This window comes from Berkeleyomyces rouxiae, assembly GCF_048999995.1.
Source record: "Berkeleyomyces rouxiae strain 22BRR77 chromosome Unknown BrBRR77_ptg000011l, whole genome shotgun sequence".
NCBI classification, from domain to species: domain Eukaryota; kingdom Fungi; phylum Ascomycota; class Sordariomycetes; order Microascales; family Ceratocystidaceae; genus Berkeleyomyces; species Berkeleyomyces rouxiae.
The window spans coordinates 329,903-357,166 of NW_027396501.1; the positions used below are offsets into that span (position 1 = coordinate 329,903).

At 51.3% G+C, this 27,264-nt stretch overlaps 9 protein-coding genes across 9 annotated transcripts; 3 read left to right on the plus strand and 6 right to left on the minus strand.

The window, feature by feature from the left end:
- Window positions 1–568: 568 nt before the first annotated feature.
- BROUX77_007143 (uncharacterized protein) lies at window positions 569–850 on the plus strand (the record flags this gene model as incomplete). Its single annotated transcript, XM_073752206.1, has 1 exon — window positions 569–850. The coding sequence occupies one exon, from the start codon at window positions 569–571 to the stop codon at window positions 848–850; it is 282 nt and encodes a 93-aa protein (XP_073602554.1).
- A 50-nt stretch (window positions 851–900) lies between these two features.
- Window positions 901–1,870, plus strand: BROUX77_007144 (uncharacterized protein; the record flags this gene model as incomplete). The annotated part of the gene is made up of 2 exons (XM_073752207.1): window positions 901–1,680; window positions 1,853–1,870. 2 exons carry the CDS (start codon window positions 901–903, stop codon window positions 1,868–1,870), a joined length of 798 nt encoding a protein of 265 aa, XP_073602555.1.
- Window positions 1,871–1,951: 81 nt separating this feature from the next.
- On the minus strand, window positions 1,952–4,030 carry BROUX77_007145 (uncharacterized protein; the record flags this gene model as incomplete). Its single annotated transcript, XM_073752208.1, has 1 exon — window positions 1,952–4,030. One exon carries the CDS (start codon window positions 4,028–4,030, stop codon window positions 1,952–1,954), a length of 2,079 nt encoding a protein of 692 aa, XP_073602556.1.
- Window positions 4,031–5,002: 972 nt separating this feature from the next.
- BROUX77_007146 (uncharacterized protein) lies at window positions 5,003–6,304 on the minus strand (the record flags this gene model as incomplete). Its single annotated transcript, XM_073752210.1, has 1 exon — window positions 5,003–6,304. The coding sequence occupies one exon, from the start codon at window positions 6,302–6,304 to the stop codon at window positions 5,003–5,005; it is 1,302 nt and encodes a 433-aa protein (XP_073602557.1).
- Window positions 6,305–6,648: 344 nt separating this feature from the next.
- On the minus strand, window positions 6,649–9,162 carry BROUX77_007147 (uncharacterized protein; the record flags this gene model as incomplete). Its single annotated transcript, XM_073752211.1, has 2 exons — window positions 6,649–7,965; window positions 8,779–9,162. 2 exons carry the CDS (start codon window positions 9,160–9,162, stop codon window positions 6,649–6,651), a joined length of 1,701 nt encoding a protein of 566 aa, XP_073602558.1.
- A 4,495-nt stretch (window positions 9,163–13,657) lies between these two features.
- Window positions 13,658–16,669, minus strand: BROUX77_007148 (uncharacterized protein; the record flags this gene model as incomplete). The annotated part of the gene is made up of 1 exon (XM_073752212.1): window positions 13,658–16,669. One exon carries the CDS (start codon window positions 16,667–16,669, stop codon window positions 13,658–13,660), a length of 3,012 nt encoding a protein of 1,003 aa, XP_073602559.1.
- A 2,070-nt stretch (window positions 16,670–18,739) lies between these two features.
- BROUX77_007149 (uncharacterized protein) lies at window positions 18,740–21,478 on the minus strand (the record flags this gene model as incomplete). The annotated part of the gene is made up of 1 exon (XM_073752213.1): window positions 18,740–21,478. One exon carries the CDS (start codon window positions 21,476–21,478, stop codon window positions 18,740–18,742), a length of 2,739 nt encoding a protein of 912 aa, XP_073602560.1.
- A 1,420-nt stretch (window positions 21,479–22,898) lies between these two features.
- On the minus strand, window positions 22,899–24,065 carry BROUX77_007150 (uncharacterized protein; the record flags this gene model as incomplete). The annotated part of the gene is made up of 1 exon (XM_073752214.1): window positions 22,899–24,065. One exon carries the CDS (start codon window positions 24,063–24,065, stop codon window positions 22,899–22,901), a length of 1,167 nt encoding a protein of 388 aa, XP_073602561.1.
- A 2,128-nt stretch (window positions 24,066–26,193) lies between these two features.
- Window positions 26,194–27,152, plus strand: BROUX77_007151 (uncharacterized protein; the record flags this gene model as incomplete). The annotated part of the gene is made up of 2 exons (XM_073752215.1): window positions 26,194–26,215; window positions 26,284–27,152. 2 exons carry the CDS (start codon window positions 26,194–26,196, stop codon window positions 27,150–27,152), a joined length of 891 nt encoding a protein of 296 aa, XP_073602562.1.
- Between the last annotated feature and the right edge of the window lie 112 nt (window positions 27,153–27,264).

Consider the following 27,264-nt stretch of genomic DNA (forward strand, 5'->3'; position numbering starts at 1 on the left):
GCGGTTCACTAAGTACAAGAGAGTCTTGCAGTTATGACCAGAATGCTGTTTATTATCTTTTGATGGAGAGAAAAAGGAAGAAGAAAGACTAAACTAAACAGCGGATTTGGGTCTACTATATAGACATTTTTGTGCTTACAAATGCAAGTTCCCGATCGGCTCAATATCCCTCCGTGAGCTCCTTATGTCCGAGTTTTCGGCGATAACTCGAGGTTAGCTCCGATCCCGTCGGAATCCCTCAGTTTCCCTCGGAACACTTCGGACCTTTTTGCATCCTGCCGGATTAGGCGAATCCTACCCACGGACCTCAAGTCCGACCCGGTCCGAGCTCTCCGAAGCCTCCGAAGAGTTGCCGAAGTTCATCCGAAACCTTGTCCAAATTCGGTGAAACGACCTGCATTCGAAAGCACTGGATCAGCTCTGTCTGATCCAACCACGGGTTCTCAACCCGTAACAGTTGTTTACCGTCTCTTCCAAGCTGGAGGAATGCAACGTCCTCGAGCGTTCTTCCAGCAGGATAACCCCGTCCTTCCCTGCCAACCCTGCACCTGTCCGCCACCCCGACGCCATGGACTGGACCCCCACCATCACCACCACGGCCCTGAAGCCATTGACCGACGAGGAGCGCGAGCGCCTTCGCCGCAACCGCGCCTGCTTCCGCTGCCGGCAGACTGGCCATCTGCGCCAGAACTGCCCGCTAAACTTTGCTCCTACTACCACTGTCCCTGTCCGCTCCGCCAACCTTTACCAGCCTGCTATGCCGACCCCGGCTCTGCCTCTGCCTCTGCCTCTGCCCGCGCCTGCGCCCACGCCCGTGCCCCGCGACATGTCGGGAAATGGAGAGCTCTAGGCGAACGTCGCCGTCTAGAGCCCCAAGGAGAGAAGATCGCTCGGGAGGAAATGGGGGCTAGGGGTACTTATATAGATGTTGTTCTAAATAAAACTTGTTCTACCTCTGCCTTCGTCGACTCCGGTTGCCTGTGTCTTGCCACTGTCTCTCCGCGCACCGCTACCCGCGCCCACGCTGCCATCCTGCCCATCTGCCCTCGTCCAATTGCTCAAGTAGTTGATGACCGAAATCCACCCGTCATAGACCAAGTTGCTGTCTTCGATCTTGGTCTCGGAGGATTGGACGAGAAACTCTACGCCTACATCGTCCCCGGTCAGTCTGAAGACCTTATCCTCGGTCAAGGATGGATTGCCAAACACGATGCTTCCCTTCGCCCCGCGCAAAACGAAGTATTCATCCGCCTGCCCACGCCTCTTCGCCTGACTACAACCACCGCTGACCCCAACGTTCTCCCCGTCTCCGCCCGCGCCATCCGTGCCTTCCAGTTGAGAGCCCGACGCTCTCCCAATGTCCGCATTTTCTCCGCCACGCTCCATGACATTGAGAAAGCTCTCAAAGCCAAGATCTACACCGACCCCCGTGCCAACTGTCCCGAGTGGCTTCTTCCCGTCATCGACGCCTTCGATAGGAAGAAAGCTTCTGAGCTTCCCCCGAACCGCCCTGGAATTGATACAGAGATCCGCCTTAAACCAGGCTTGTCCTCGCCCTCGTGTCCTCTGTACTCAATGAGCCGAGAAGAACTGCTGCTCCTCCGGAAAACCCTCTACGACCTGCTGGACGCTGGCTTTATCCGAGCTAGTAGTGCTGAAGGCGGTGCCCCCGTCATCTTCGTGAAGAAACCTGGTGGTGGTCTTCTTTTTTTTTTTTTTTTTTTATTCATTACTCGCATGGAACCTGACAGGGTTATGGCGAGGTGTATATTAATACTATACACGAATCAAGGTTTAACGGAATCTCAAACAAGCTAGCTACTACACATAATATACTCCAATCCCCTGGCAGGGAGGCAGTTACATCTAAGATCCCACAAATATAATCCCCAAGTTATGACAGAAAGGAAATACATGAATAGCTTTTGGTATGAATTTCCAACGAGCAGCACTAACCCCAAGTGCCCCAGTTAAGGTTGACTGCTCGTAGAAAATTGGCGTCACTGGTAGGAATCGAACCTACGACTTCTCGGTAGCCAACCGAAAAGCCTTGCCAGGTGCTATACCACTGCACCACAGCGACTATGATCCAATTCTTGTCCAAGTGATCCGAAAGTGTTTTGCGCAGGACCAAGAGTTCGTCTCGAGACATACCGTACAGCGGGCCCCACGGGACTTCTTTCTCTTTGCCGTTGTTGTCCTTTGTCAACTTGATAGCGTGGTCGATACCGGGGCGGTTGGGCGGCAAATCTCGTTTCTCATCGTCTAAAAACACGTGGCCGAGGTGCTTCAGTTCTTCGGGAAGCTGCTCGGTAATCTCTCCTAGGGTCATGCGACGCTTAACTTCAAGAGCCTTGTTGATGTCGTGGATCGTGGCGGCGAAAACCTGGATCTCTTCCTTCTTTTTCTTGCTATGGCGAATCTCAGCGGCGAAAACAGAGGCCATAACCATGTTTGCCTTTGCGCCTGGAACATGCGCGTCGAGCCAACCTTTCTCTCGAACCATAAGGGCGTCAGCTCCGGAACCTAGACGAATAACTCGTTCCTTGGCCAAATAAACGACATCGTTGCGCTCCATCCATGGCTTTCCCAAAATCATGTCGTAAGCTAGATTGGGGATAACGTAACCATAGACTGTTTCTTTGCGTCCGTCGATGTCGAGCTCACAAAAGGCAATTTCCGAAATCCATCTCTTCTTTTCGTCATTCTCGGCTAACCGTAGCTCACGCTTCGTTATCGGCATCCGTTGCAAGCCTTTCTTTTTCACCAACGATTCGTTGAAGGCTGACGTTACTAGGCATCCGCTATCGAACAAGGCGTCACAGTAGAAGGAGTTGTCGATAAAAGCTTCGATCAGGAACGGGGACGAATGCATCTGGGAAATCGCTTGTTTGGGGGCATCCGTAATCTTTGTCTTTCGTGGCGAAATAGGTTCATGCCGGTCCTTCGTGGGGGATTCTCTCCTGGTAACCTTCTTGTCGATACTGTGGTTCTCCGGGGTTGTCGTTGCATGTACTTCTGCGGGCGATTCTGCTGGGCGAAACTTCGGGCACCTAAACGAACGATGGCCCTGCTCTAAACAACGGAAACAGGCTTGTCGTAGTCGTGCCTTTTCGATATCAGATTGCGCTCTCCATGGCGCTCGTGGCTTCGGGGGTTCAGCAAACTTCTGCTGGCTCTTCTTTTCTATAATCTTGGCAGCGGTCTCCAACTGGGAGATCAACGCTGCTACTTCTGACTTCTGCTGAAACTGTACTTTCCGGACCTGTACTTCGGGTCCGTCTTCGGTGTCTTCTTCGTCTGTCGATTCTTCCGCGGCTTCAGGGATCGGGAACTCCTCTTGGTCGACTGGCTGTTGCACATACCACGTGCTGCTAGATCCTTCTCTATATCTTGCTTCGTATTGCGGCAAGCACTCAACTCTTCCAGCTATAGTCCGTACTTTCGTCACCCACTTGTTGTAATCGTCGTCGGGTAACTTCTTCGGAGTGAGGTGGTACTGTAATGTGTCGTTGAGGGCCGCATCTATGAATAGGATCTTGCATCTGTCGGGCCAATGCCAACCTCCACAGGCGCTCAGCGAATATTCGTAGTCTTGCAGAAACGCGTTGAAAGTCTGCGCTTCTCCCATTCTCATGGTCATCAACTTCTGACCTGCCTTCATCACAGCTTGCTTGTCGGTGAACTGGTCGTTGATGTGTTCTAAAAGCTTCTCCCAGTCCCAGTCGTGAGCTTCCCCTTGATCGAGCCAAAGATCCAAACGTGGCTGCTGGCTTTGGGGAATACTCATAAAGATTTCGAAACATATTTCGCTGGGAGTGAGGCGGTGGCGATGGCTGATCCGGGCTCTAAGCTTCAGTTGATTGAAGAAACGCTTGAACGAAGAGGGCTGACCATCCCACTGGGGCCATGAGATATTGTGTGTGGGAGAGGGGGAACATTGTTGGCTCGATAACAGCTGATGCACTGACTGTAACAACTGGAACGTGGTAACATCAGGCTGCGGGTTGACTTCGGTCTGCTGGGGCATGGTGGCGACCTGGGGTGGCAACGTGGCGGGGAGGAAAGGCGGAAAACTGGGGGTCCTAGGGCTCAACATGGCATAAGATTGCACTTGCCCAAATAGGATAAAAACAAACAGGTAGAACAGGGATAGGAACATATCCAAATAGAGGGATGAAAACTGTGTGTAAAACTTCTTGAACGGATCCCGTAACTCCAGGGGATCGTGAGAAAACTCAAGAAGATGTTAAAGATAATATGTGACGGGTTTCACTAAGTATGAGAAAATCTCATAGTTATGACCAAATGCTGTTTATTATCTTTAACATAGGGAAGAAAAGAAAGAAAAGGAAGAAGAAAATCTAAACTAAAGATGGGGGAACTGGCTCTGCTTTATAGGCGTTCGACAATCCAGTTGTGTGCGCCCCACCAGGGCAACCAGCCCTATGACCCCTGTACAATAAAAGTGGAACAACATCCGTGCACATAAAAGTGGGTCCCGACCCTTGTGACACAAAAAGTGGGTCGCACCCTGGTCGAGTAAAAGTGGGTCCACAAACCCTAACCCGAAAGTGGACCCAACTTCAAATCACACAAAAAGTGGGTCAACATGGATCAGCCCAAAGATGATCCAACATCGGGTCCACGACCCGTAACACTTGACCCAGGATGAGGTCCTCAGTCTGACCAGGGACGATGTAAGCGTAGAGTTTCTCGTCCAATCCTCCGAGACCAAGGTCAAAAACGGCGACTTGATCGATGACGGGTGGGTTTTGGTCATTAACTACTTGAGCAATTGGACGAGGGCAGATGGGCAGGATAGTAGCGTGGGCGCGGGTGGCGGTGCGCGGAGAGACGGTGGCAAGACACAGGCAACCGGAGTCGACGAAGGCAGAGGTAGAACAAGTTTTATTGAGAACAACATCTATATAGGTACCTCTAGCCCCCATTTCCTCCCGAGCGATCTTCTCTCCTTGGGGCTCTAGACGGCGACGTTCGCCTAGAGCTCTCCATTTCCCGACATGTCGCGGGACGCGGGCGTGGGCACAGGCAGGGGCAGAGCTGGGGTCGGCGCAGCAAGCTGGGGAAGGTTGGTGGAGCGGACAGGGACGGTAGTAGTGGGGACAAAGTTCAGTGGACAGTTCTGGCGCAGATGGCCAGTCTGGCGGCAGCGGAAGCAGGCGCGGTTGCGGCGGAGGCGCTCGCGTTCCTCGTCGGTCAGGGGCTGAAGGGCCGTGGCAGTGACAGTGGGAGTCCAATCCATAGCATCGGGGTGACGAGCAGCAGCCGACGGGGGAACGGAGGAAACAAAAGGGCCAGCAGGAGCAGGGGAAACAGGGTGGGCAGCGTACGGAGAGTAGGTCGTGTTATCAGTGAAAGCGGAGTAGTGGCCGCGGCGGGGACGAGGTAGGAATTGCTCAGCCTTGGAAGCGACGTTTTGCATGCAGTTGGTAAATTCAGGGTACGTCGCGGGGACGTTGACATAGACCATCGCTTGTCGGAGGGCAGGCGCCATGGCGGTTTGCAACTTCGAAATGCGGTTGCGGTCGCCAATGATGTTGGCGTCCTGGAGGACTTTTTCGAAGCGGGGCAGGAACAAGGCGAAGGGTTCAGAGGGTCCCTGGCGCATGTTGTCCAGGTGGAAGAGAGCACGGTCAGCAGCAAAGGGGTCGATGAATATGGAGTCCAAGTACTCCAGGAACTGGTGGGGCCCGGTGTCGTTCAGCAAGCCCTGCTCGAAGTACGCCACGACGAGGTTCTGGGCTTCTACCGTCATACGCGCAAAAAGGTACGCGTATTGCTTGCGGTGGTCACCGATTGACTCGCTGTCCAGTGCAAGCTTGGAGCGGGCACTCAGGGCCCAGACGCGGTAGGCAGAGCGTTGGCCAGAAAACAAGGCGATATCCGGGAGGGCACGCTTCCTCGGTTCGAGGTTTCTTTCCGTAGTTGCAACGGGCACGGGAGCAGCGGGGACAGCAGTGGGGACAGGGGACGCAGGGACGACGGCGGGAGCGGAAGTAGCGGTGGCAGCACGGGCAAAAGCTTGGAGATCGGCGATGGCCTGATCTCGTTTTTGTTGGCCACTGTTGAACTCGTCGCGCAATTGTTGTTGCGCGTGGTCGTGCTTCTCGTTGAGCTGCTGGATGGCTTGCAGCAGATCTTGAAGCGACGGGGCCGCCGGGGCTGGAACAGGGACAGTAGGATCGGACATGGCTGTCGGAGGAGGCTCAGAGTCGAAGAAGACGGTGTTGTTGGAAGTGGTGTCAGAGTCGGGGTCGGTGGTAGGTGCACAGTAGGGCATGTGACGGTGGAACAAAAGAGGAACAGAGAGAAACGATGTACAGGTGGCGGGTGGTAACGAGGAAAAGGTACGAAGTGTAAGGCTTTACGGTCTAAAGGAGAACGCTTTTAGAACAGCAGAAATAAATTAAGAAACAGATAAAGAGAAAAGACTAATGTACAAGAAAACGGGCGGAAACAACACTATCTATATACGCGCGGTAGAGGTATGACGCGTACCCTTGACAACGACGGTGTGCACACGGGTTTGGCAGGCGGTGAGTAACGGCGGTGTGCAAGGCGGTGTGGACGGCGGTGTAAACGGCGGTGAGGGCGGAGCCTGAGCCTACCTCGATCCATAGATCGTTACAATCGCCTCCTCCTCCCTCTCCTCCGGGGGACTGCTGGCAACTTCCAGGGGCACTCGTGGGTCTGCTCGTATCTCTCGAGCGCTGCTGTGTCTAGGACGTGTGACAAGGGTTCCCATGTTGGCTCTGCCCATCCAGTCCACTGGACGAGCACTTTGTGACGTTTGTCGACGACCTTGTGTTGTAGGATCTCGTCGACAAGGTACTCGCCAGCCACTAAATCGCCGGAGGCTTCTTCGGGCGCGATTGCAGGTGGTTCCGGGTTGGCTAAGACTTGGGAAGGCAGAGGGTCATCACGGGCGCGGCGGACAAGACTCACGTGGAAGACGGGGTGGATACCGGTGGGCGTGTCTAGTTTGACAGCGTGCGTACCGACGACTTGGATAACGCGGTAGGGCAAGGCAAGCCAGTCGAGTGTCTTCGAGGGGCGGATGGTGCGCACGTTGCGCAGACGCAGGTAGACTCGGTCGCCGACTTTGAAAGCTTCCGCTGCCTGGCGTCCCCGGTTGGCATGTCGTTCCTGTGTTTCAAGGGCGAATGCCATGGAGGCCTGGGCGAACGCGGTTGCGTCGCGGTGCTTGGCGAGCCAGTTGTGGCCGGCAGTGGCGGGGGAAACGGTGGAGCCTGGTTCGTGGTCGGTAGTCATGTCAAGGGGGTCAATGTTGTAACCATGGGTGAAGAAAAAAGGGGAAAGGCCAGTGGCAGTAGCGGTGCGATTGTTCAGGGCGACCTGGGCTTGGGGGAGAAGTGCAGCCCAGTCGTCTTGCAGGAAAACAGTGAAGGCACGGAGGTAGGTCTCGATCTCCTGGTTGGAGCGCTCTTGGGCGCCGTCGGTCTCGGGATGGAACGCAGTGGAGAGGCGGCGGGTGATGGAGAGCTGGCGACAGACTTCTGTCCAGAATAAACCGGTGAACTGGGGACCTCGGTCGGACGTGATGGCGCGGGGTAGACCATGGTGGGCAAAGACGTGTGTGATGAAGGCTCTGGCTACGTCAGAGGCAGTATACGATTTCAGCGGTATCAAGATTTTACTCTTTGACAGCCGGTCTGTAATACCTAAGATAGTAGTGCAGCCTTCGGACTCAGGGAGACCGACGATGAAATCCATGGCGAGTTCTTGCCAGGCACGGTCCGGGACGGGCAGGGGCTTCAGGAGGCCACGCTTCTGGTCGCGCCAAATCTTGCTTTTACCGCAAGTGTCGCAATTACCAACGAAGCGGCGGTCGCTGTGGTGCAGTGGTATAGCACCTGGCAAGGCTTTTCGGTTGGCTACCGAGAAGTCGTAGGTTCGATTCCTACCAGTGACGCCAATTTTCTACGAGCAGTCAACCTTAACTGGGGCACTTGGGGTTAGTGCTGCTCGTTGGAAATTCATACCAAAAGCTATTCATGTATTTCCTTTCTGTCATAACTTGGGGATTATATTTGTGGGATCTTAGATGTAACTGCCTCCCTGCCAGGGGATTGGAGTATATTATGTGTAGTAGCTAGCTTGTTTGAGATTCCGTTAAACCTTGATTCGTGTATAGTATTAATATACACCTCGCCATAACCCTGTCAGGTTCCATGCGAGTAATGAATAAAAAAAAAAAAAAAAAAAAACGAAGCGGCGGACATCGTCAGAGAGGCCAGGCCAAGCGTAGGAGCGGCTGACTAGATCACGGGTTGCTGATCCTCCAGGGTGACCGGTGAGCGTGGAGTCGTGGACTTGCTGGATGATACGAGTGCGGAGGGGCTCGTAGTACGGGATCCACAGGCGGTCACGCCAGAGGAGACGGGTGGCGGAGTCGAGGGTACACTCGCTGATCTGCCAAGGAAGGCCCCACTCGTTGGGGAACGAGCGGGCTTGTTCTTTTTTTTTTTTTATTCATTACTCGCATGGAACCTGATAGGGTTATGGCGAGGTGCAGTAAATCTACACATAGCAAGGTACAATAAAACAAAATCCAAACTCCAACAAAACTCAACGACAAAGGAAATACGTCGTGTTCGACACAGTAATTTGTCCAAAGACACAAGCACCAACTCCTCCTCACTCCTCAACTTCCTCCACTCTCCTCCCACCACTACTTTCTCTTGTCCCCACACCTTCTACCCAGGCCTTCGTGCAAAAACCCGTCTTGCTAACAAACTTCAGCAGCACCTCGGTTCCGTTATTCGTATTGAAGAGCGTCGGGAGATCTAGCGACTTAGGACTCAATGCCATGGCCATCTCTTGACGCTCTGCAGAAAATGCGGCGCAGTGCAGCAGCACATGCTCAACGCTCTCGCTTTCATGTTCTTGACAACGGCGGCACCGGTCCGAGTCCGTCTTCTTGATGAGCAGCAGGTAGGGCAACAAGTTGCCTTTACCCACCTTCATCTGGAAGTACGCCGAGGTTAGCCATCTTGGTCCGGAAACCTTGGGCGCCTTAGCACGGAGAACTGGATCACCACCGATGGTACGCAGGTAGTGCGAGCCATGGGAGGGACCAGCTGTCATGAATAGCCATTCTTGCCATTGCCATTGCATAGGGTTATGCCTGGCACCTTACCCCGCTTCCGTTGTGTCACGCTAATGTTCCAAGGACGTATGATGATACGGTTATACCACTTGGTGGTCTGTGTAACCTTGAGGTGTCACTCCGGTTTATCTACTCGGGTGTGGCCGGCTTGCACACTATAGATCATCGCTATTAGGTAACTCGGTACTCTGCAGTTGATGCAGCTTATTCTGAGTTGACTGCTATTCTCGTTCCTTTTGTGTCAACAGCGTTTGAGCGTGGGGCCCACACCTGTTAGGCCGATATCGCTGTAACGCGACATATCGTTGCCTGGGTGTCTTGAGGGATTTTCAGTTCTGCTGCTGCCGTGTTGGTTTATCTCGTGAACTAACATCCGGTTTGATAGTAGCGTCTGGTAACGTTGAGTTACGTATGTCCCCACTTTCGGTTATCTGTGATTTGGTTCTAGCTTGGGAAGATCTCTGTTGTCAGAATCTGCAACGCCTTAAATAGCGTTGCCTTCTGCCCTGTGTGATCAGGTTAACTCTTGCTCCCCAAGCTTAACAATCACATACACCCCTTTTGCCATTCTTCTTTGTATACTAGTTTATAGTATCACTTCTTCGATAGTACCTTCTTCTTTAGTACTATATCTTTAATTATCACTTGTTTCTTGATAGCCTTCATTGCATCAGTACCTTCTGTCGTCTTCGTTACCTCAGTGTTCCTGTGATTGTTTATTCCCTTCCGTGTGTTATAAGATCAATTAGTTGAGTGTGCCTCTTTACCTCAAACCGACCATACGACCTAGAGAGTTCTATCCTCTCCTCCCGGCCGTATATCCGCGCAGGCCTGACTGTCCACCTCTGGAACCTATCATTGTCCTGAGTCGTTGGCTTTCTAGAACCCTAATGGTTTCCTTGGGCCCTATCCGTAATATTTTGTTAAGCTTCATTTAAAGACTCACACATTCTTCCAACTCTTTGTTATTCTTTAGCACACCTTATTCTTCTTTTCGTTCCGGCTCTCGACTACGGCCGATATCCCGTCTTCCTATGATCATACTAGCGCTGCTGTTGTTACACAACCTTCTTCGTCCGCTAGTCATAACTCGGCTCTTTCTGGTTCTTAGTTGATTCCATTTCTCAATCTACTTCTCTTCTTCTGTGGACAGTCAGTTGATGGCACTGTCTCTGTCCCAGCTCCTTTAATTTCGTTGAAGCACTTTGTTCCTCTAGGCTAATGTCGTCTCAAGCTTTGCGTTCCACTGCAAGCAATGAGAACCGGCGGGCTCACCGCACTACCGCTGAGCAGGTTCTCGATCCTGTTGATCAGGATGACCTACGGCTAGAACAAGTGCACAAGCGATATCCCGAATGCAGTTCGGACAGTTATTATGATTTGCGTCCGGTGTTCTTGCGGGATGGTGTACCTTCAACCACCTCTTGTCAAGACGCAGGTCATGCTGTTAATCTTGTCTCGACTGCCGAACATATCAATACTCTTCCGTCTGATGATGCACATCTAAATTTGCAACTTGTCAAGCAAAACCTGGATGGCATGCTCACACGTGGCTTCATTGCCCCTACTTCTTCAGTGTTGGCTTCTCCGATTCTTTGTCCTCGGGAACCAGGCAGTGTACGATCTTCTGTTGATTTACGGGCGGTCAACTACCTTATTTTATAAGCTGTTCATTTGGTCCCGCATCAACCAGTCGTTACAACTTGCCACATCTGAACGGGGGTTTCCAGAAAGCCATGTCTACCAGCTATGCACCTTTTGGCTTGCAGCAATGATGTTGCCAACTCCCAGATTACTTTGAGTTACAACATGGTACCTGAGTGTATAAAGTGTTGTTGTTGAGTTTACTCACACACCTGCCATTGTGCCAAAGCATGTTATTGAGTTCTTGTGGGATTTCTTGGACAGTTTATGTCTGTTTTTAGACCTCTGTGTCTGTATTTCTTGGCCTTTGTCTTGCCTAATTGTTTTGACTCCTGTTGGGTCTATTTATATGATATCAGCAGCTAGTGTCTGTTCTTTGCTGAGCTCGTTGGTTCTACGAACAGCTCGTGTCTGTTCTTTGGGTTGACACCTCTTAATGCCTCTTCCTTGTGACACCGTGTGTCCATCGGCGACTGCTTTTTTTGTGTCTCTTCTTTGACCACTATGGTGCTTGCGTTTGACCCCTGCTGGGTTATAATTGCCGACAGCTCGTGTCTGTCCGGGTATTGATAGTTTATATCTACTCGCTTTGCTGACAGCCCGTGTCTGTCTGGGTATTGACAGTTGCTGTCTACTCGCTTTGTTAACAGCTCGCTTCTGTCCCACTTCTTGACAGTTATGTCTAGTCTTCGTGCCACAGTTGTGTCTAATGCGTTAGGCCACTGTTCGGACTATTTTCTTTCGGCTGTTGTTGTGTCTACTTACGACCACTATACGTCTACTTCTTGTGACATGTTCTGTGTCCTCTACTTTGGACAGCTCTCTTGCCTGTTACTTTCTTCGACTCTGTTACGTCTACTTGCGACTACTCTATGTCTCCTTTCTGCGACCTCTTTGTGTCTTCACTTGGGCCTACTCTCTGCCTCTCTCTTTTGGACAATATCTTGTTGTTTTTCTTCTCGTTAAAAGAAACACGATGTCCCTCTTCGAAGTCCTGCCTATGGTGGTGCAGGCCAGTCTTGTATCTTGTGCTGAAATACTGCCAAGTTTGACAAGCTGACTTTACCAATTTCTTGTTTTCCCCTTTCACCAATACTCTTTACGGATCCTGCACGTCTTTGTTTCCATGCTGTCTGTTGTCATATACCAATTACCCGATCGATGATGAGTCCCCATTACACATGTTAGTCTATTCTCCCACAACCGGAATCGTGTTCGTTTACATCCATCGAACCATGTCCCAGGGGGTTCTTAGCTATTGTGGAGGCGATTATGTCGCGGCGATTGATGATTGTGCCAACTGAGTAGCCACTCTGGTGTACACTTGTTACCAGAACTTGGTAGTTCTCAGGGGACCTTCTGCATCTTGCAGGCAACAGATTTATGGGCTATGGAACTGAGCGATTGTTGTTTGTTATAACCTACAGGCCTGGCTCTTACTTCTATGACCAATGCCATAACTAGGGAGGACAACAAGGTTGAAAAACCTTTGCCTTTGCGGGTACTGAGCTGCGTTCTCAACTTATTCCCACTTAAGATCCTTGGTGCTGCCCCTCGGTTGATGAGGTTGCCTTTCGTTATTCCCATTCTTTTTTACCTTCCTCTTGTCTGTGGACACGAGGCCCTTACGAAGTTGTCGTTGCACTTCAAGGCCTTGTTTTATGTTGATCAGATGTACAAGCTTTCATGCTAGGGATTCCGTTGATCCCCTATACGTCACGATGTTGTTGGTGCATCGAGATCTACAATTCTTGCCTGCGGAGTCATGCTGTGTCTAGACCCGTATGGTTGGCTTATTCCTTCTGTTCCGATTCTGCAAAGCCCGGTGGACTTCCGTGTCCCTAGATGCCCGGCTTCCTTTTGCGAATTCTCCGACTTGATTCTAGTCTAGGATGTGGCGATCTTAGTACTGCTGTGGAAATCAGTCATTTAAAAGGAGCATACTGTCATGAATAGCCATTCTTGCCATTGCCATTGCATAGGGTTATGCCTGGCACCTTACCCCGCTTCCGTTGTGTCACGCTAATGTTCCAAGGACGTATGATGATACGGTTATACCACTTGGTGGTCTGTGTAACCTTGAGGTGTCACTCCGGTTTATCTACTCGGGTGTGGCCGGCTTGCACACTATAGATCATCGCTATTAGGTAACTCGGTACTCTGCAGTTGATGCAGCTTATTCTGAGTTGACTGCTATTCTCGTTCCTTTTGTGTCAACAGCGTTTGAGCGTGGGGCCCACACCTGTTAGGCCGATATCGCTGTAACGCGACATATCGTTGCCTGGGTGTCTTGAGGGATTTTCAGTTCTGCTGCTGCCGTGTTGGTTTATCTCGTGAACTAACATCCGGTTTGATAGTAGCGTCTGGTAACGTTGAGTTACGTATGTCCCCACTTTCGGTTATCTGTGATTTGGTTCTAGCTTGGGAAGATCTCTGTTGTCAGAATCTGCAACGCCTTAAATAGCGTTGCCTTCTGCCCTGTGTGATCAGGTTAACTCTTGCTCCCCAAGCTTAACAATCACATACACCCCTTTTGCCATTCTTCTTTGTATACTAGTTTATAGTATCACTTCTTCGATAGTACCTTCTTCTTTAGTACTATATCTTTAATTATCACTTGTTTCTTGATAGCCTTCATTGCATCAGTACCTTCTGTCGTCTTCGTTACCTCAGTGTTCCTGTGATTGTTTATTCCCTTCCGTGTGTTATAAGATCAATTAGTTGAGTGTGCCTCTTTACCTCAAACCGACCATACGACCTAGAGAGTTCTATCCTCTCCTCCCGGCCGTATATCCGCGCAGGCCTGACTGTCCACCTCTGGAACCTATCATTGTCCTGAGTCGTTGGCTTTCTAGAACCCTAATGGTTTCCTTGGGCCCTATCCGTAATACCAGCGGCGGTGTCTCGCTCAAAAGCCCAGAGAGTCTCCCACTTGTCCATGGTAAACCTCCTAACCCTAGCGAAGACACTGCCCAGTGAGCTGAACTTACGTTCATCATCACTCTCGAGAGCCTGGCGTGCAACCGCGTCTGCAATCTCGTTCCCCACTATGCCCATGTGCCCGGGACACCACATCACCGTGACTGGCGACGTGAATGTACCGAGGACGCGGCGGGCCTGCCACGCGAAGTGGCCGTGCTTGCGGAGCCGCGCAATGGCAGCTTGGCTGTCGACAAACACATAGCAGGGGCGAGCTTGCTTTGTTATTTTTTCTGTTTTGGCGAGGAGCGTGAGTGCCTCCACGATGGCGGCGCTCTCGCAGTCTGCAACCTCCACATCTTGCAGTCGGTGACTGACTTTCGTTTTGATTTCACCGGTTTTGGTATCGACCACGCACGCTGCAAGTGAGCACCTGGAGCCTTCTTTGGAGCCGTCCGTATACACGGTGACGGCATCGTTCGGAAGTCTTGACAAGAACTGGGCATGCCTGACGGCAGCGTCCTCCTTGGGTCCAGGGTCGACGACGATGGAGATGCGGTCGGTCAGTGGCGGCTGCCAGGGACTATCCCACTCCTGTCGGCGACGTTCTCGTCTCCACATGCCTGCCACCAATGGCTTCAACTCGCGCATGATGCAGCCGAGTCGAGTCTTGACACTCATGTTATGCCCCAGGAGAGGCAGGTCTGAGTCATCGGGGGCAAGCTCGTCCTTGTCGGGTTGGGACGCAACACGGACGGGATGGTTGCGTTGGAGGCGGAGAGTGCGAGCGGCGTAGGCCATGCGTGCTTTGGCGAATCGAATAGAGGGGGGCGGGAGGCCGGCCTCGACTTCGACGGCGCGTGTTGGTGAACCGCGGAATGTACCTAGGATACGGGCGGCAGCTTGGCTTTGCAGTTTCTGGTATACCCTTTGCAGACTGAGCTGGGGTTTTGACGGGTCATACCAGAGAATTGATCCGTAATCGGCGACGGTACCCACACAGGAGATGTAGAGTTGACGGAGTGCCGCGATGGACAGTCCACGCGTGTTCGAAGCGAGCCGAAGCAAGCCGCGGAACGCGATCTCAGCCTTTTGGGTCCGTGCCTGGACGTGCTGTTTAAACGAAAGTCTGTTGTCGAAATGGAAACCTAGCCACTTGACCATCTTTTGGGGACGCACAGTGACATCACCTACTCGGACAGTTTGGGAGGCCCATTTTGCAGCATCGGTGTAGTGGATCAGCTCAGTTTTGCTCTCTTCAAACTCAATGCCGTAGTCGCGAGCCTTGGCCCGCAGCTCCGTCACGAGTTCTTCGAGAAGCGCCGCCGAACGCCTCGGGCTTTTGGACGCCACGGTTACGCTGAAGTCGTCTATATACGACAGCTGAAGTTGTGGTGTGTCGCCGGCCACCCGAGCCACTATATGCCGAGCATACAACAGGAAGAGTAGAGGACTGATGGGGGAACCTTGGGGGATGCCGATGTTAACCGGGGTCATCGGAAACGGCTGACCCTCGATGTGTAGGCCGACAGTACGGTCCTGGAGGAACGAAGCAACCCATTTTCGGAACACCAGGGGAAGACCGAGCTCACGTAAGCTGCGCATCAAGCAGGGCTTTGACACGTGGTCGAAAGCGCCCTTGACGTCAAGGAAGAGAGTGCTTGGAACGAGCTTCATCTCCTTGACCTTCTGCAGGTGGCTGACGTATACGAGAGCGGCGTCCATGGCTGAACGCTGTTTGCGGCCTCCGAGTTGAGTGTCGTCTAGAAGCGAGCTGTCATGGCAATTAGCGAGGTACCCTAAGCGGGTCGCAAAGACTTTCTCGAGCACTTTGCCTAGACAGTTGAGCAGTGAGATGATGCGGTAGGACTTTACGACTGAATAATCAGCCTTTCCGTCTTTCGCGAGCACAATCCCAGTAGCTTGCTTCCAGAGTGTGGGGTGTATTCCGAGGCGAGACAGGGCTTTGTAGACGGAGAGAAAGGGCGCGGGATGGGCCTCAAAGGCGATCTGGATGATCTTGGCGTTCATGCCGTCGGGCCCGGGGGCCTTCTTGGCGTTGGCGGACATGATTGCCTCCTTGATCTCGTGGTCTGTAAGGTCAGGCCAGGGGTATATGCTTCGGTCGGTGTCGTTCGGGGGGGTGTCGTGATGGGGGTCGTGATGGGGGTCGTGTGTATCCGCAACGTCAGGTCGGGGGTCGACACCTGCGCTAGACGTAGCACCCAGTAGCGTCAGGAAAGCCTTTTCCTTCTCCTCGGGGGTATTGGCTAACCCGTCTGGCCCCTGGATGGGGGGAAAGTAACTCGCCGTAGCTGGCTTGGTGTATTTCCAGGCTGTGTAGACCTTTTCGTTGTCAGCGTCAGAAAGAAAGGTAGTCCAGTGAGTAGACTTAGCATCTTCGACAGCATGGGTGTACTTGTTGCGAATCGAATGAAACTCAACCAGCGACAGCCTGCCTCGTCTGTATCTTCTCTCTGCGCGCGATGCGGCCTGACGTTGTGATTGTAGCTCGGGCGTCCACCATGGCTTTGCGCGGGCACTGTGCCTCTTCACTGACATGCACCTCTGACAAGCAGATTGCAGGGCCTCGGAAAGCAGTCGCGCCATTGCGTCACCGTCTGCAGAAATCTCTGCCAGGGACAGCTGAAGCTCAAGGTCGGCCTGGCCAGCCAGCCATTCCTTGCGAAACAGCGACCAGTCGGCCGTCTTGGTGTTGAACGCCGGGTTACGTGTTAGGGTTTTGGGTGTGGTGGTGCTGACGTAATCAAAACTGATGGCCCGGTGATCGGAACCCGTCTCCTGAAGATACCTCCAGTTCGTAAACAGGCCCGGTCGAGACCGCAGGGAAAATGCGAGGTCGATCACCGAGGTCGTGCTGCTGTTGACGTATGTGCCGCCGTTGCGTTCAACGTAGTCGTCGTCGACAATCAGGGTGGCATTCTGCGACATCAGCCAGTTAGCAAAAGAGTCAGCTCGTGGTTCGTGGGGATGCTCTCGCTGGGAATTCCACCAATGGTGATGGAGATTGAAGTCGCCGAGAAGCAAAGTACTGGTGTCAATATTGCGCGATAAAAGATTGGTGCGCTCAATGGTATAGGGGCGGGGTTGGGTCTCGGGGACAGGCTGCACAGTCAGCTGGCGTTCGTTGTAGACTGTGACGGGTTGTCTAAGTACGGAGAAAACTCATAGTTAGGTCCAATGCTGTTTATTATCTTTAACATAGGGAAGAAAAGAAAGAAAAGGAAGAAGAAAATCTAAACTCAAGATGGGGGATATTACGGATAGGGCCCGAAGAAAGGATTAAGGTTCCGGGTACAGCCAACGACTCGGGACAATGATAGGTTCCTGAGGTGGACAGTCGGGCCTGTGGAGGAAGACGTCAGTTAGTATTACGGATAGGGCCCAAGGAAACCATTAGGGTTCTAGAAAGCCAACGACTCAGGACAATGATAGGTTCCAGAGGTGGACAGTCAGGCCTGCGCGGATATACGGCCGGGAGGAGAGGATAGAACTCTCTAGGTCGTATGGTCGGTTTGAGGTAAAGAGGCACACTCAACTAATTGATCTTATAACACACGGAAGGGAATAAACAATCACAGGAACACTGAGGTAACGAAGACGACAGAAGGTACTGATGCAATGAAGGCTATCAAGAAACAAGTGATAATTAAAGATATAGTACTAAAGAAGAAGGTACTATCGAAGAAGTGATACTATAAACTAGTATACAAAGAAGAATGGCAAAAGGGGTGTATGTGATTGTTAAGCTTGGGGAGCAAGAGTTAACCTGATCACACAGGGCAGAAGGCAACGCTATTTAAGGCGTTGCAGATTCTGACAACAGAGATCTTCCCAAGCTAGAACCAAATCACAGATAACCGAAAGTGGGGACATACGTAACTCAACGTTACCAGACGCTACTATCAAACCGGATGTTAGTTCACGAGATAAACCAACACGGCAGCAGCAGAACTGAAAATCCCTCAAGACACCCAGGCAACGATATGTCGCGTTACAGCGATATCGGCCTAACAGGTGTGGGCCCCACGCTCAAACGCTGTTGACACAAAAGGAACGAGAATAGCAGTCAACTCAGAATAAGCTGCATCAACTGCAGAGTACCGAGTTACCTAATAGCGATGATCTATAGTGTGCAAGCCGGCCACACCCGAGTAGATAAACCGGAGTGACACCTCAAGGTTACACAGACCACCAAGTGGTATAACCGTATCATCATACGTCCTTGGAACATTAGCGTGACACAACGGAAGCGGGGTAAGGTGCCAGGCATAACCCTATGCAATGGCAATGGCAAGAATGGCTATTCATGACAGTTAGACAGAGTGCTAAGACGTATGGTCGGTTGAGATGAAGAGGCAACACACAACTTAGATGGCTATTCTGAGAATAGAGCGGCACAAAGAGGAAGGAGGAGGAACAATCACACACTTCAAAGAAGAAGAAAGGTTGAACTGCAAAGAAAGCAAGAACAGAATGGTATAAAGAAGAAGAAGAAGGTAAGCAAGTGCATGTGATTGTTAAGCTTGGAGAACAAGAGTAAACCTGATCAACTCAGGGCAGGAGACGACGATATTTATGTTGTCGGCGCTCCTGACAAAACTCTGTCTTCCCAAGCTAGAAACAATCAACATCTAACTACGAACAAAAGATAAGTCTCGTGTAAACAAGACGTAACAGGTTCGTAACAATCGAACCAGATAACAACCCCCACCTAAGCACGCAATGGCAATTGCAACAAGAAAACTCTGCAGCAGCAGAACAACGTCTATCAGAGCACCCGTGCTCAGCACATCCCACGACAACCTCATATCCGTTGATCAACTCACGATCTACACAGACCAACCTGTGCCATAAGCGCATCTTCATAGGTCGCCGACCTTCGGCGTTGTGGAAAAGAAGAGTGGGGTAGGTCTCATGCATAACCCTTAGCATGAGCAGTGTCAGGATAGCTATTCATGACAGTAGCCCCCCTTTTTATGACTGATTTCCACAGCAGTACTAAGATCGTCTGGCGTTAGGCATCCTCTTGTAGAATTCTGCAACCTTCTCAGGTGCATTGGCTAAATGGTCCAGAGGTTCCCAGGAGGGTCCATCATGTTCATAGCCCTCCCAAACTACTTGATATTGCAGAGGGCCACGCGAAGACACGCCTATAATTTCCTTGACCACAAATTCTTCCTCGCCATCTACTATGACGGGAGGAGGAGGAGGGTTTTTCTGGCCAGGAAGAGGATCCGACGCACATGGTTCCAGCAGACAAACGTGGAAGACGGGATGAACCTTCATAGTGGCAGGGAGTGCCAACTCGTAGGCATGCGAAGACACCTTCCGTAGAATCTTAAATGGGCCAAGCTTCTTGAAGTCCAACTTCTTTGAAGGACGAGTAGTTCGAATATTTCTACTCAAAAGCCACACTAAGTCCCCTTCTCGAAGGAGAGGGGCGGAAGATTTGTGTCGATTCGCGTACTCGGTCATCCGCTCACGGCTCCACGTAATTTCAGTCTTTAAAAACTGACAAATGTTGTCAAGCTCTTTAACAAAGTTCCGCAACGGGCCTTTTTCCACAGAGACTGGGAGCGACTCACGCCCACTTCTGGGGTGAAACCCGTGGTTCGCAAAGAAGGGCGTCAGCATAGTAGAACTGGACTCGGAGTCATTGTAAGAGAACTCCGCCAAGGGCAAAAGATCAGCCCAATTGTCCTGTCTATAGTTGGTGTAACCCCGCAGGTATTGCTCCAAAATAGAGTTCACACGCTCAGTCTGACCATCGGTCTGAGGGTGGAACGCAGTACTCAGATTTTGCTTTATGCCCAACAGTTTGGCTAAAGCCTTGGAAAAAGCCGACGTAAACAGACTACCCCTGTCGGACACAATGTCCAATGGCAGACCGTGGAGCCTATACACTGCTGACAAATAGAGCTTAGCAAAACCTGCAGCATCCAGCGAGGAATCGCAAGGTATAAAGTGAGCCATTTTGCTAAGCCTATCGACGACAACGAGAATCATGTCAAAAGAATTGGAGACCGGCAAGCCGGTGATAAAATCAAGGGACACAGATGTCCACCGAGCTTGCGGAATGGTCAGAGGTTTCAGTAGACCGTAGGGACTATGTCGCGCGGACTTGATCCGTTGGCAGACCTCACAATTTCGGATGTACCGGATGACATCACGACGCATCCCGGGCCACCAGTATTCCCGAACAAGAAGTTCAAAAGTGTTCTTTTGTCCAGGGTGTCCGCTAGGCATAATATCATGACAATTCTTCAATGCACGAACTCGTAGATCCTCGTTCGGCAAATATAGAAGGTCGTTGACAAACAAAAGACCGTCATTGTCAAGCCTGCAGACACTGAGGTCCACATCTGGAGGTTTGGTCGACTGGCCTCGAAGAGCAGAAATAACATCAAGAGCCCACTTGTCCGTGGATAGCGCGATTTTTACCTCGTCTACCAAAGACATGGTACCAATAAAATTTTCAGGGGGAATAATAGGAGCACACAGCTCTTTATCCTCCTCAGAAGAAGAAGAAACGAGGTCTTCGTAGCGTCTGGTCAGGGCATCAGCTCTAGAATTCAAGGAGCCAGGCCTATAAGTGATGACATAACGGTACTCGCTCAGTTCCATAGCCCACCTCGCTTGCCGTCTGTTCATGGCCGGAATTTGCTTAAGAACGGCTAAATTCCGATGGTCCGTCAATACCAGAACAGGTTTTTCCAGACTTTCAACCATGAATCGCCACGACTTTAGAGACTCCACAATGGCTAACAACTCCTTGTCACCTACGCCGTAGTTACACTGGGCAGGATTCATTTTTTGAGAGAAATAGGCCACGGGGTGTAGTAGAAGCCCCTTGTCAGTCGGGTGGTATTGAGACATGACGGCAGATATTACACGGTCAGACGCGTCTGTTTCAATAACAGTGTCCAACAGGTAATCAAAGTGCTTGAGGATAGGTTCAGAGCAGAAAAGGTCCTTCAGGGTGTGAAATGCTGCCTCACATTCAGAGGACCAGACAAAAGATTGCGTCTTTTTAGTCAACTCGAAGAGAGGTGTGCAGATTCTAGAGAAGTCACGGATGAACCTCCTATAGAAATTGGCAAAACCCAAAAAGGACTGGACTCCCTTAACAGTTCGGGGAGCCTCCCACTCACGGACAGCCGCAACTTTAGCGGGGTCCATCTTCAGAGCATCGGCTGAAATAACAAAGCCAACAAAGGTAGTTTCAGTCTTGTCGAATTCGCATTTTTCACCCTTGACAAACAGACTGGCCTGCGCTAATTTTAGCAGGACTTTGCGCACATGAACATCATGTTCCTCTTGGTTCAGAGAGAACACCAGGATATCATCCAAGTAACAGACACAGAATATGTCCAAATACTCCGACAAGACCTCGCTGACATATTTCTGACACGTGGCAGGAGCATTGGTGAGCCCAAACGGCATCACATTGTACTCAAAAATGCCATATCGAGTTCTGAAAGCTGTCTTGTATTCATCACCTTTCTTGATGCGAATCAAGTGGTACGCAGCTCTCAGATCCAGCTTTGTAAAAATGTTTCCCGTAGCCGCCGTGCGCAGTGATTCATTGATCCGAGGCAGAGGAGTTACGTCTTTGATGGTGATATCATTGACGGCTCGGAAATCAACACAGAATCGTAAACTGCCTGGCTTCCTAGCAAAAAGAATCGGGGAAGCCAGCGGCGAAGAGGAAGAGGAAATAAAGCCTTTAGCAAGCATGCCATCTAGATATTTTTTGACAGCCTGCAACTCGAGTGGAGTCATATCGTACAGCGGGGCCTTGGGGTATTTCGCATCGGGAACGAAGTTAATCGCATGATCAATGTCCCGGTGAGGTGGTAGTTGATCAGCACCTTCTCGAGAGAACAGAGGAAGTAGGTCATGGTATTTCTTCGGGATGCGTTCAAGGAGCCGTGCATGCTCTTGTTCCGGAGTTAGGTCCTCCTGATTGAGATAATCCAGGACTTCCTGAGCGGTGTGTGACGGGTTTCACTAAGTATGAGAGAATCTCATAGTTATGACCAAATGCTGTTTATTATCTTTAACATAGGGAAGAAAAGAAAGAAAAGGAAGAAGAAAATCTAAACTAAAGATGGGGGAACTGGCTCTGCTTTATAGGCGTTCGACAATCCAGTTGTGTGCGCCCCACCAGGGCAACCAGCCCTATGACCCCTGTACAATAAAAGTGGAGCAACATCCGTGCACATAAAAGTGGGTCCCGACCCTTGTGACACAAAAAGTGGGTCGCACCCTGGTCGACTAAAAGTGGGTCCACAAACCCTAACCCGAAAGTGGACCCAACTTCAAATCACACAAAAAGTGGGTCAACATGGATCAGCCCAAAGATGATCCAACATCGGGTCCACGACCCGTAACACGGTGACACGATAAATCTGTAGTTTCTCAGCTTTGGCAAAGCGATGCAAAGCCTGAGACGACACCGTCACACAGGAACAAGACACAGCTGACGATTGTGCAATAAAAGAAGGAAGGGGTGAAGTGGCTGAAGCAGGAGCAGATCCCTCAATCTGACTGCCAGCGGTAGAAGCAATATTTTTGTCGTTTTTTGTATAAGAAAAATCAAACGAAGCGCCAGAATCAGTAGAAGCAGTCGAAACAGAAGAAGAAGAAGAAGAAGAATCAGAAGCTGCCACAGCATTGCCATCGGCGGTAGAAGTAACCGATATCTTGAGCGTATTGGAAGGCCAAGAAATTTCCGGGTTATGGGCGTCGAGCCAGCATTTCCCCAGGATGATGTGGTAGCCCCCAAGCTTCGTGATTTGAAAAACCAAAGTTTCTGAATAATTAGGAAAAGAGAGGGACAAAGGAACTTGGTGGGTCACTTTACCCGCAGCAGTTTCACTACCATCAACAACATGGAGCGACTCGGCTCTGGCCTTGAGAACAGTAGGAATCTGATGCCTTGCTATAAATTCAGAATCCACAAAACAAGTTGTTGATCCCGAATCCACCATAGCGTAGGCCTCAATGGAATTATTCACTGTCACAGGAATAACCAGAGGGGGAGAGTTACCATAATCGATAGCATTATCAAGAGAACAAGTGCTGATTCTCAAGAGACCCTCATCAGCAGCGTCAGGGCTAGCCAGGACCAGAGGGGAATGGGTCGGTAGCCCTTCTAGTTTTTTGACGCATCAGGCGCAGGGGCCGTCGAGGGAGCCCGGGTAGAAGTGGAGGGAGAAGGGACAGTAGCTGCGCGAAGAGCAAGGTTGTTTTTGGGGCAAGCCTTTAGCATGTGGTCCTTTGCGCCACACTTCCAACAAACACCCTTTGCCATTTTGCCGTCAGCAGTCTTACGGAAGGGTAGACCGTTGGCATCGGGACCTGCAGAGGTACCCTTAGCTGGCTTGGTGTTGGGGACAGCTTTTTGGGCGCCAGCATTTCTCGAACGAGAATCTTGCTGAAAGGGGACCACACCAGGAGGCGGTTGGATTTTCCCGTTGTTTCCCCGGGTTCGGTTGTTGATCGTATTGTCCAGCGTGTTGCAGAAATTAGCGAACTGATCAAGCGTTCCCTTAGGGGCAGGATAGGTGTTCCAAGCCAGAGCGTCCTGTATGTGGGGCTTGAGGCCTCGCTGAAATAGTGCAATGGTGAAATCAGCGTCGGCCCAACCGAGTTTCTTCAACAGCGTTGTAAAAGCAGAGTGATAGGCAGTACAAGTACCTGTCTGCTTTAAGTCGAAGATCTGCTGGGTCGCAGTCATGCGCCAGTCAGGGTCATCGAAAGCCTCAGCTAACGATTTCATAAAATCGTCGTACGTTTCAAAGTTCATGTGTCCAGTGGCCGGGTCCATCCGAGGCATGGCCCAATCCAGAGCGCCATCTCTAAGGTAGGAGAAGGCAGTCATCAGCTTGCGCTGCTCCGTGCGGTGGTGCTTGGGTGCAGCAGCAAATTTGACCGCAAGTTGCCTCTGGAACGCCTGGAAGCCTTGCTGATTGCCATCATAGGGCACGACATCAAGATGCTTGTCGGCCTCTTTCAACGGATCGGCATCCTCTTCCCGTTTGACTCGGGGAAGAGACTCAAGGGAGTTGAAGCGGGCTTCAGCGCCAGCCTGGAACGCAGCCCAGTAAACCTGAGCCGCATCAGGAACAGAGCCAACGGGGATGGGCGGGGCACCATCGTCGGTGCGCAGACCAGACATGTAAGCCGCCACAATAGCCATTTTGATCTCAGCACTGAACTCCCTAGGAAGGGCACCGAGATGCCAGTTCTCAGGAGTTCGGTCAGGAATCGACAGGAGGAACGTATTGAGATGCTCGATCATTTCGCGAGTGAGGGCCATTGCGAGTTGAAACGTAATAGAGAGGGAAAAATAAATGAGGAGAGAAAAAAGTGCCAAAGAGAGCCAAAGTTGTAATAGCGTCGGGTCTTCAAATGAAGCTTAACAAAATATTACGGATAGGGCCCGAAGAAAGGATTAGGGTTCCGGGTACAGCCAACGACTCGGGACAATGATAGGTTCCTGAGGTGGACAGTCGGGCCTGTGGAGGAAGACGTCAGTTAGACAGAGTGCTAAGACGTATGGTCGGTTGAGATGAAGAGGCAACACACAACTTAGATGGCTATTCTGAGAATAGAGCGGCACAAAGAGGAAGGAGGAGGAACAATCACACACTTCAAAGAAGAAGAAAGGTTGAACTGCAAAGAAAGCAAGAACAGAATGGTATAAAGAAGAAGAAGAAGGTAAGCAAGTGCATGTGATTGTTAAGCTTGGAGAACAAGAGTAAACCTGATCAACTCAGGGCAGGAGACGACGATATTTATGTTGTCGGCGCTCCTGACAAAACTCTGTCTTCCCAAGCTAGAAACAATCAACATCTAACTACGAACAAAAGATAAGTCTCGTGTAAACAAGACGTAACAGGTTCGTAACAATCGAACCAGATAACAACCCCCACCTAAGCACGCAATGGCAATTGCAACAAGAAAACTCCGCAGCAGCAGAACAACGTCTATCAGAGCACCCGTGCTCAGCACATCCCACGACAACCTCATATCCGTTGATCAACTCACGATCTACACAGACCAACCTGTGCCATAAGCGCATCTTCATAGGTCGCCGACCTTCGGCGTTGTGGAAAAGAAGAGTGGGGTAGGTCTCATGCATAACCCTTAGCATGAGCAGTGTCAGGATAGCTATTCATGACAGGGGAACTGGCCATGCTTTATAGGCGTTCAAGAATCCAGTTGTGTGGGCCCCACCGGGGCAATCGGCCCTATGACCCCTGTCCAAGAAAAGTGGGGCATCATCCCTGTACACAAAAGTGGGGGCCGACCCCTGTGACACAAAAAGTGGGGCCGACCCCTGGTCGAATAAAAGTGGGCCCACAAACCCTAACCCGAAAGTGGACCCAACTTCAAATCACACAAAAAGTGGGTCAACATGGATCAGCCCAAAGATGATCCAACATCGGGTCCACGACCCGTAACACGTGTCCACCAAGTTCTCCGCCCTGACGGGCCCGACTTCGTCATTGCCGCCGCTGTTTGGGTGTCATGAATAGCCATTCTTGCCATTGCCATTGCATAGGGTTATGCCTGGCACCTTACCCCGCTTCCGTTGTGTCACGCTAATGTTCCAAGGACGTATGATGATACGGTTATACCACTTGGTGGTCTGTGTAACCTTGAGGTGTCACTCCGGTTTATCTACTCGGGTGTGGCCGGCTTGCACACTATAGATCATCGCTATTAGGTAACTCGGTACTCTGCAGTTGATGCAGCTTATTCTGAGTTGACTGCTATTCTCGTTCCTTTTGTGTCAACAGCGTTTGAGCGTGGGGCCCACACCTGTTAGGCCGATATCGCTGTAACGCGACATATCGTTGCCTGGGTGTCTTGAGGGATTTTCAGTTCTGCTGCTGCCGTGTTGGTTTATCTCGTGAACTAACATCCGGTTTGATAGTAGCGTCTGGTAACGTTGAGTTACGTATGTCCCCACTTTCGGTTATCTGTGATTTGGTTCTAGCTTGGGAAGATCTCTGTTGTCAGAATCTGCAACGCCTTAAATAGCGTTGCCTTCTGCCCTGTGTGATCAGGTTAACTCTTGCTCCCCAAGCTTAACAATCACATACACCCCTTTTGCCATTCTTCTTTGTATACTAGTTTATAGTATCACTTCTTCGATAGTACCTTCTTCTTTAGTACTATATCTTTAATTATCACTTGTTTCTTGATAGCCTTCATTGCATCAGTACCTTCTGTCGTCTTCGTTACCTCAGTGTTCCTGTGATTGTTTATTCCCTTCCGTGTGTTATAAGATCAATTAGTTGAGTGTGCCTCTTTACCTCAAACCGACCATACGACCTAGAGAGTTCTATCCTCTCCTCCCGGCCGTATATCCGCGCAGGCCTGACTGTCCACCTCTGGAACCTATCATTGTCCTGAGTCGTTGGCTTTCTAGAACCCTAATGGTTTCCTTGGGCCCTATCCGTAATATTGGGCTAAAGAGCCTGACAAAGACCCTGAAGGAACCCTGACCCTCGACCACGCTGCCCTAGATGCCCCTTTTGCTGACCCGGAACTCCAGACCCTCTGGCACTCGGCACTTACCCATAACGAACGTTATTGGCAAGCGCGACAAGCTGTCCAAGAACAAGCCCGCTCGTTCCCCAACGAGTGGGGCCTTCCTTGGCAGATCAGCGAGTGTACCCTCGACTCCGCCACCCGTCTCCTCTGGCGTGACCGCCTGTGGATCCCGTACTACGAGCCCCTCCGCACTCGTATCATCCAGCAAGTCCACGACTCCACGCTCACCGGTCACCCTGGAGGATCAGCAACCCGTGATCTAGTCAGCCGCTCCTACGCTTGGCCTGGCCTCTCTGACGATGTCCGCCGCTTCGTTGGTAATTGCGACACTTGCGGTAAAAGCAAGATTTGGCGCGACCAGAAGCGTGGCCTCCTGAAGCCCCTGCCCGTCCCAGACCGCGCCTGGCAAGAACTCGCCATGGATTTCATCGTCGGCCTCCCCGAGTCCGAAGGCTGCACTACTATCTTAGGTATTACAGACCGGCTGTCAAAGAGTAAAATCTTGATACCGCTGAAATCGTATACTGCCTCTGACGTAGCCAGAGCCTTCATCACACACGTCTTTGCCCACCATGGTCTACCCCGCGCCATCACGTCCGACCGAGGTCCCCAGTTCACCGGTTTATTCTGGACAGAAGTCTGTCGCCAGCTCTCCATCACCCGCCGCCTCTCCACTGCGTTCCATCCCGAGACCGACGGCGCCCAAGAGCGCTCCAACCAAGAGATCGAGACTTACCTTCGTGCCTTCACCGCTTTCCTGCAAGACGACTGGGCTGCACTTCTCCCCCAAGCCCAGGTCGCCCTGAACAATCGCACTGTAACGATCTATGGATCGAGGTAGGCTCAGGCTCCGCCCTCACCGCCGTTTACACCGCCGTCCACACCGCCTTGCACACCGCCGTTACTCACCGCCTGCCAAACCCGTGTGCACGCGCCTGGGGCTGAGTTTTGCC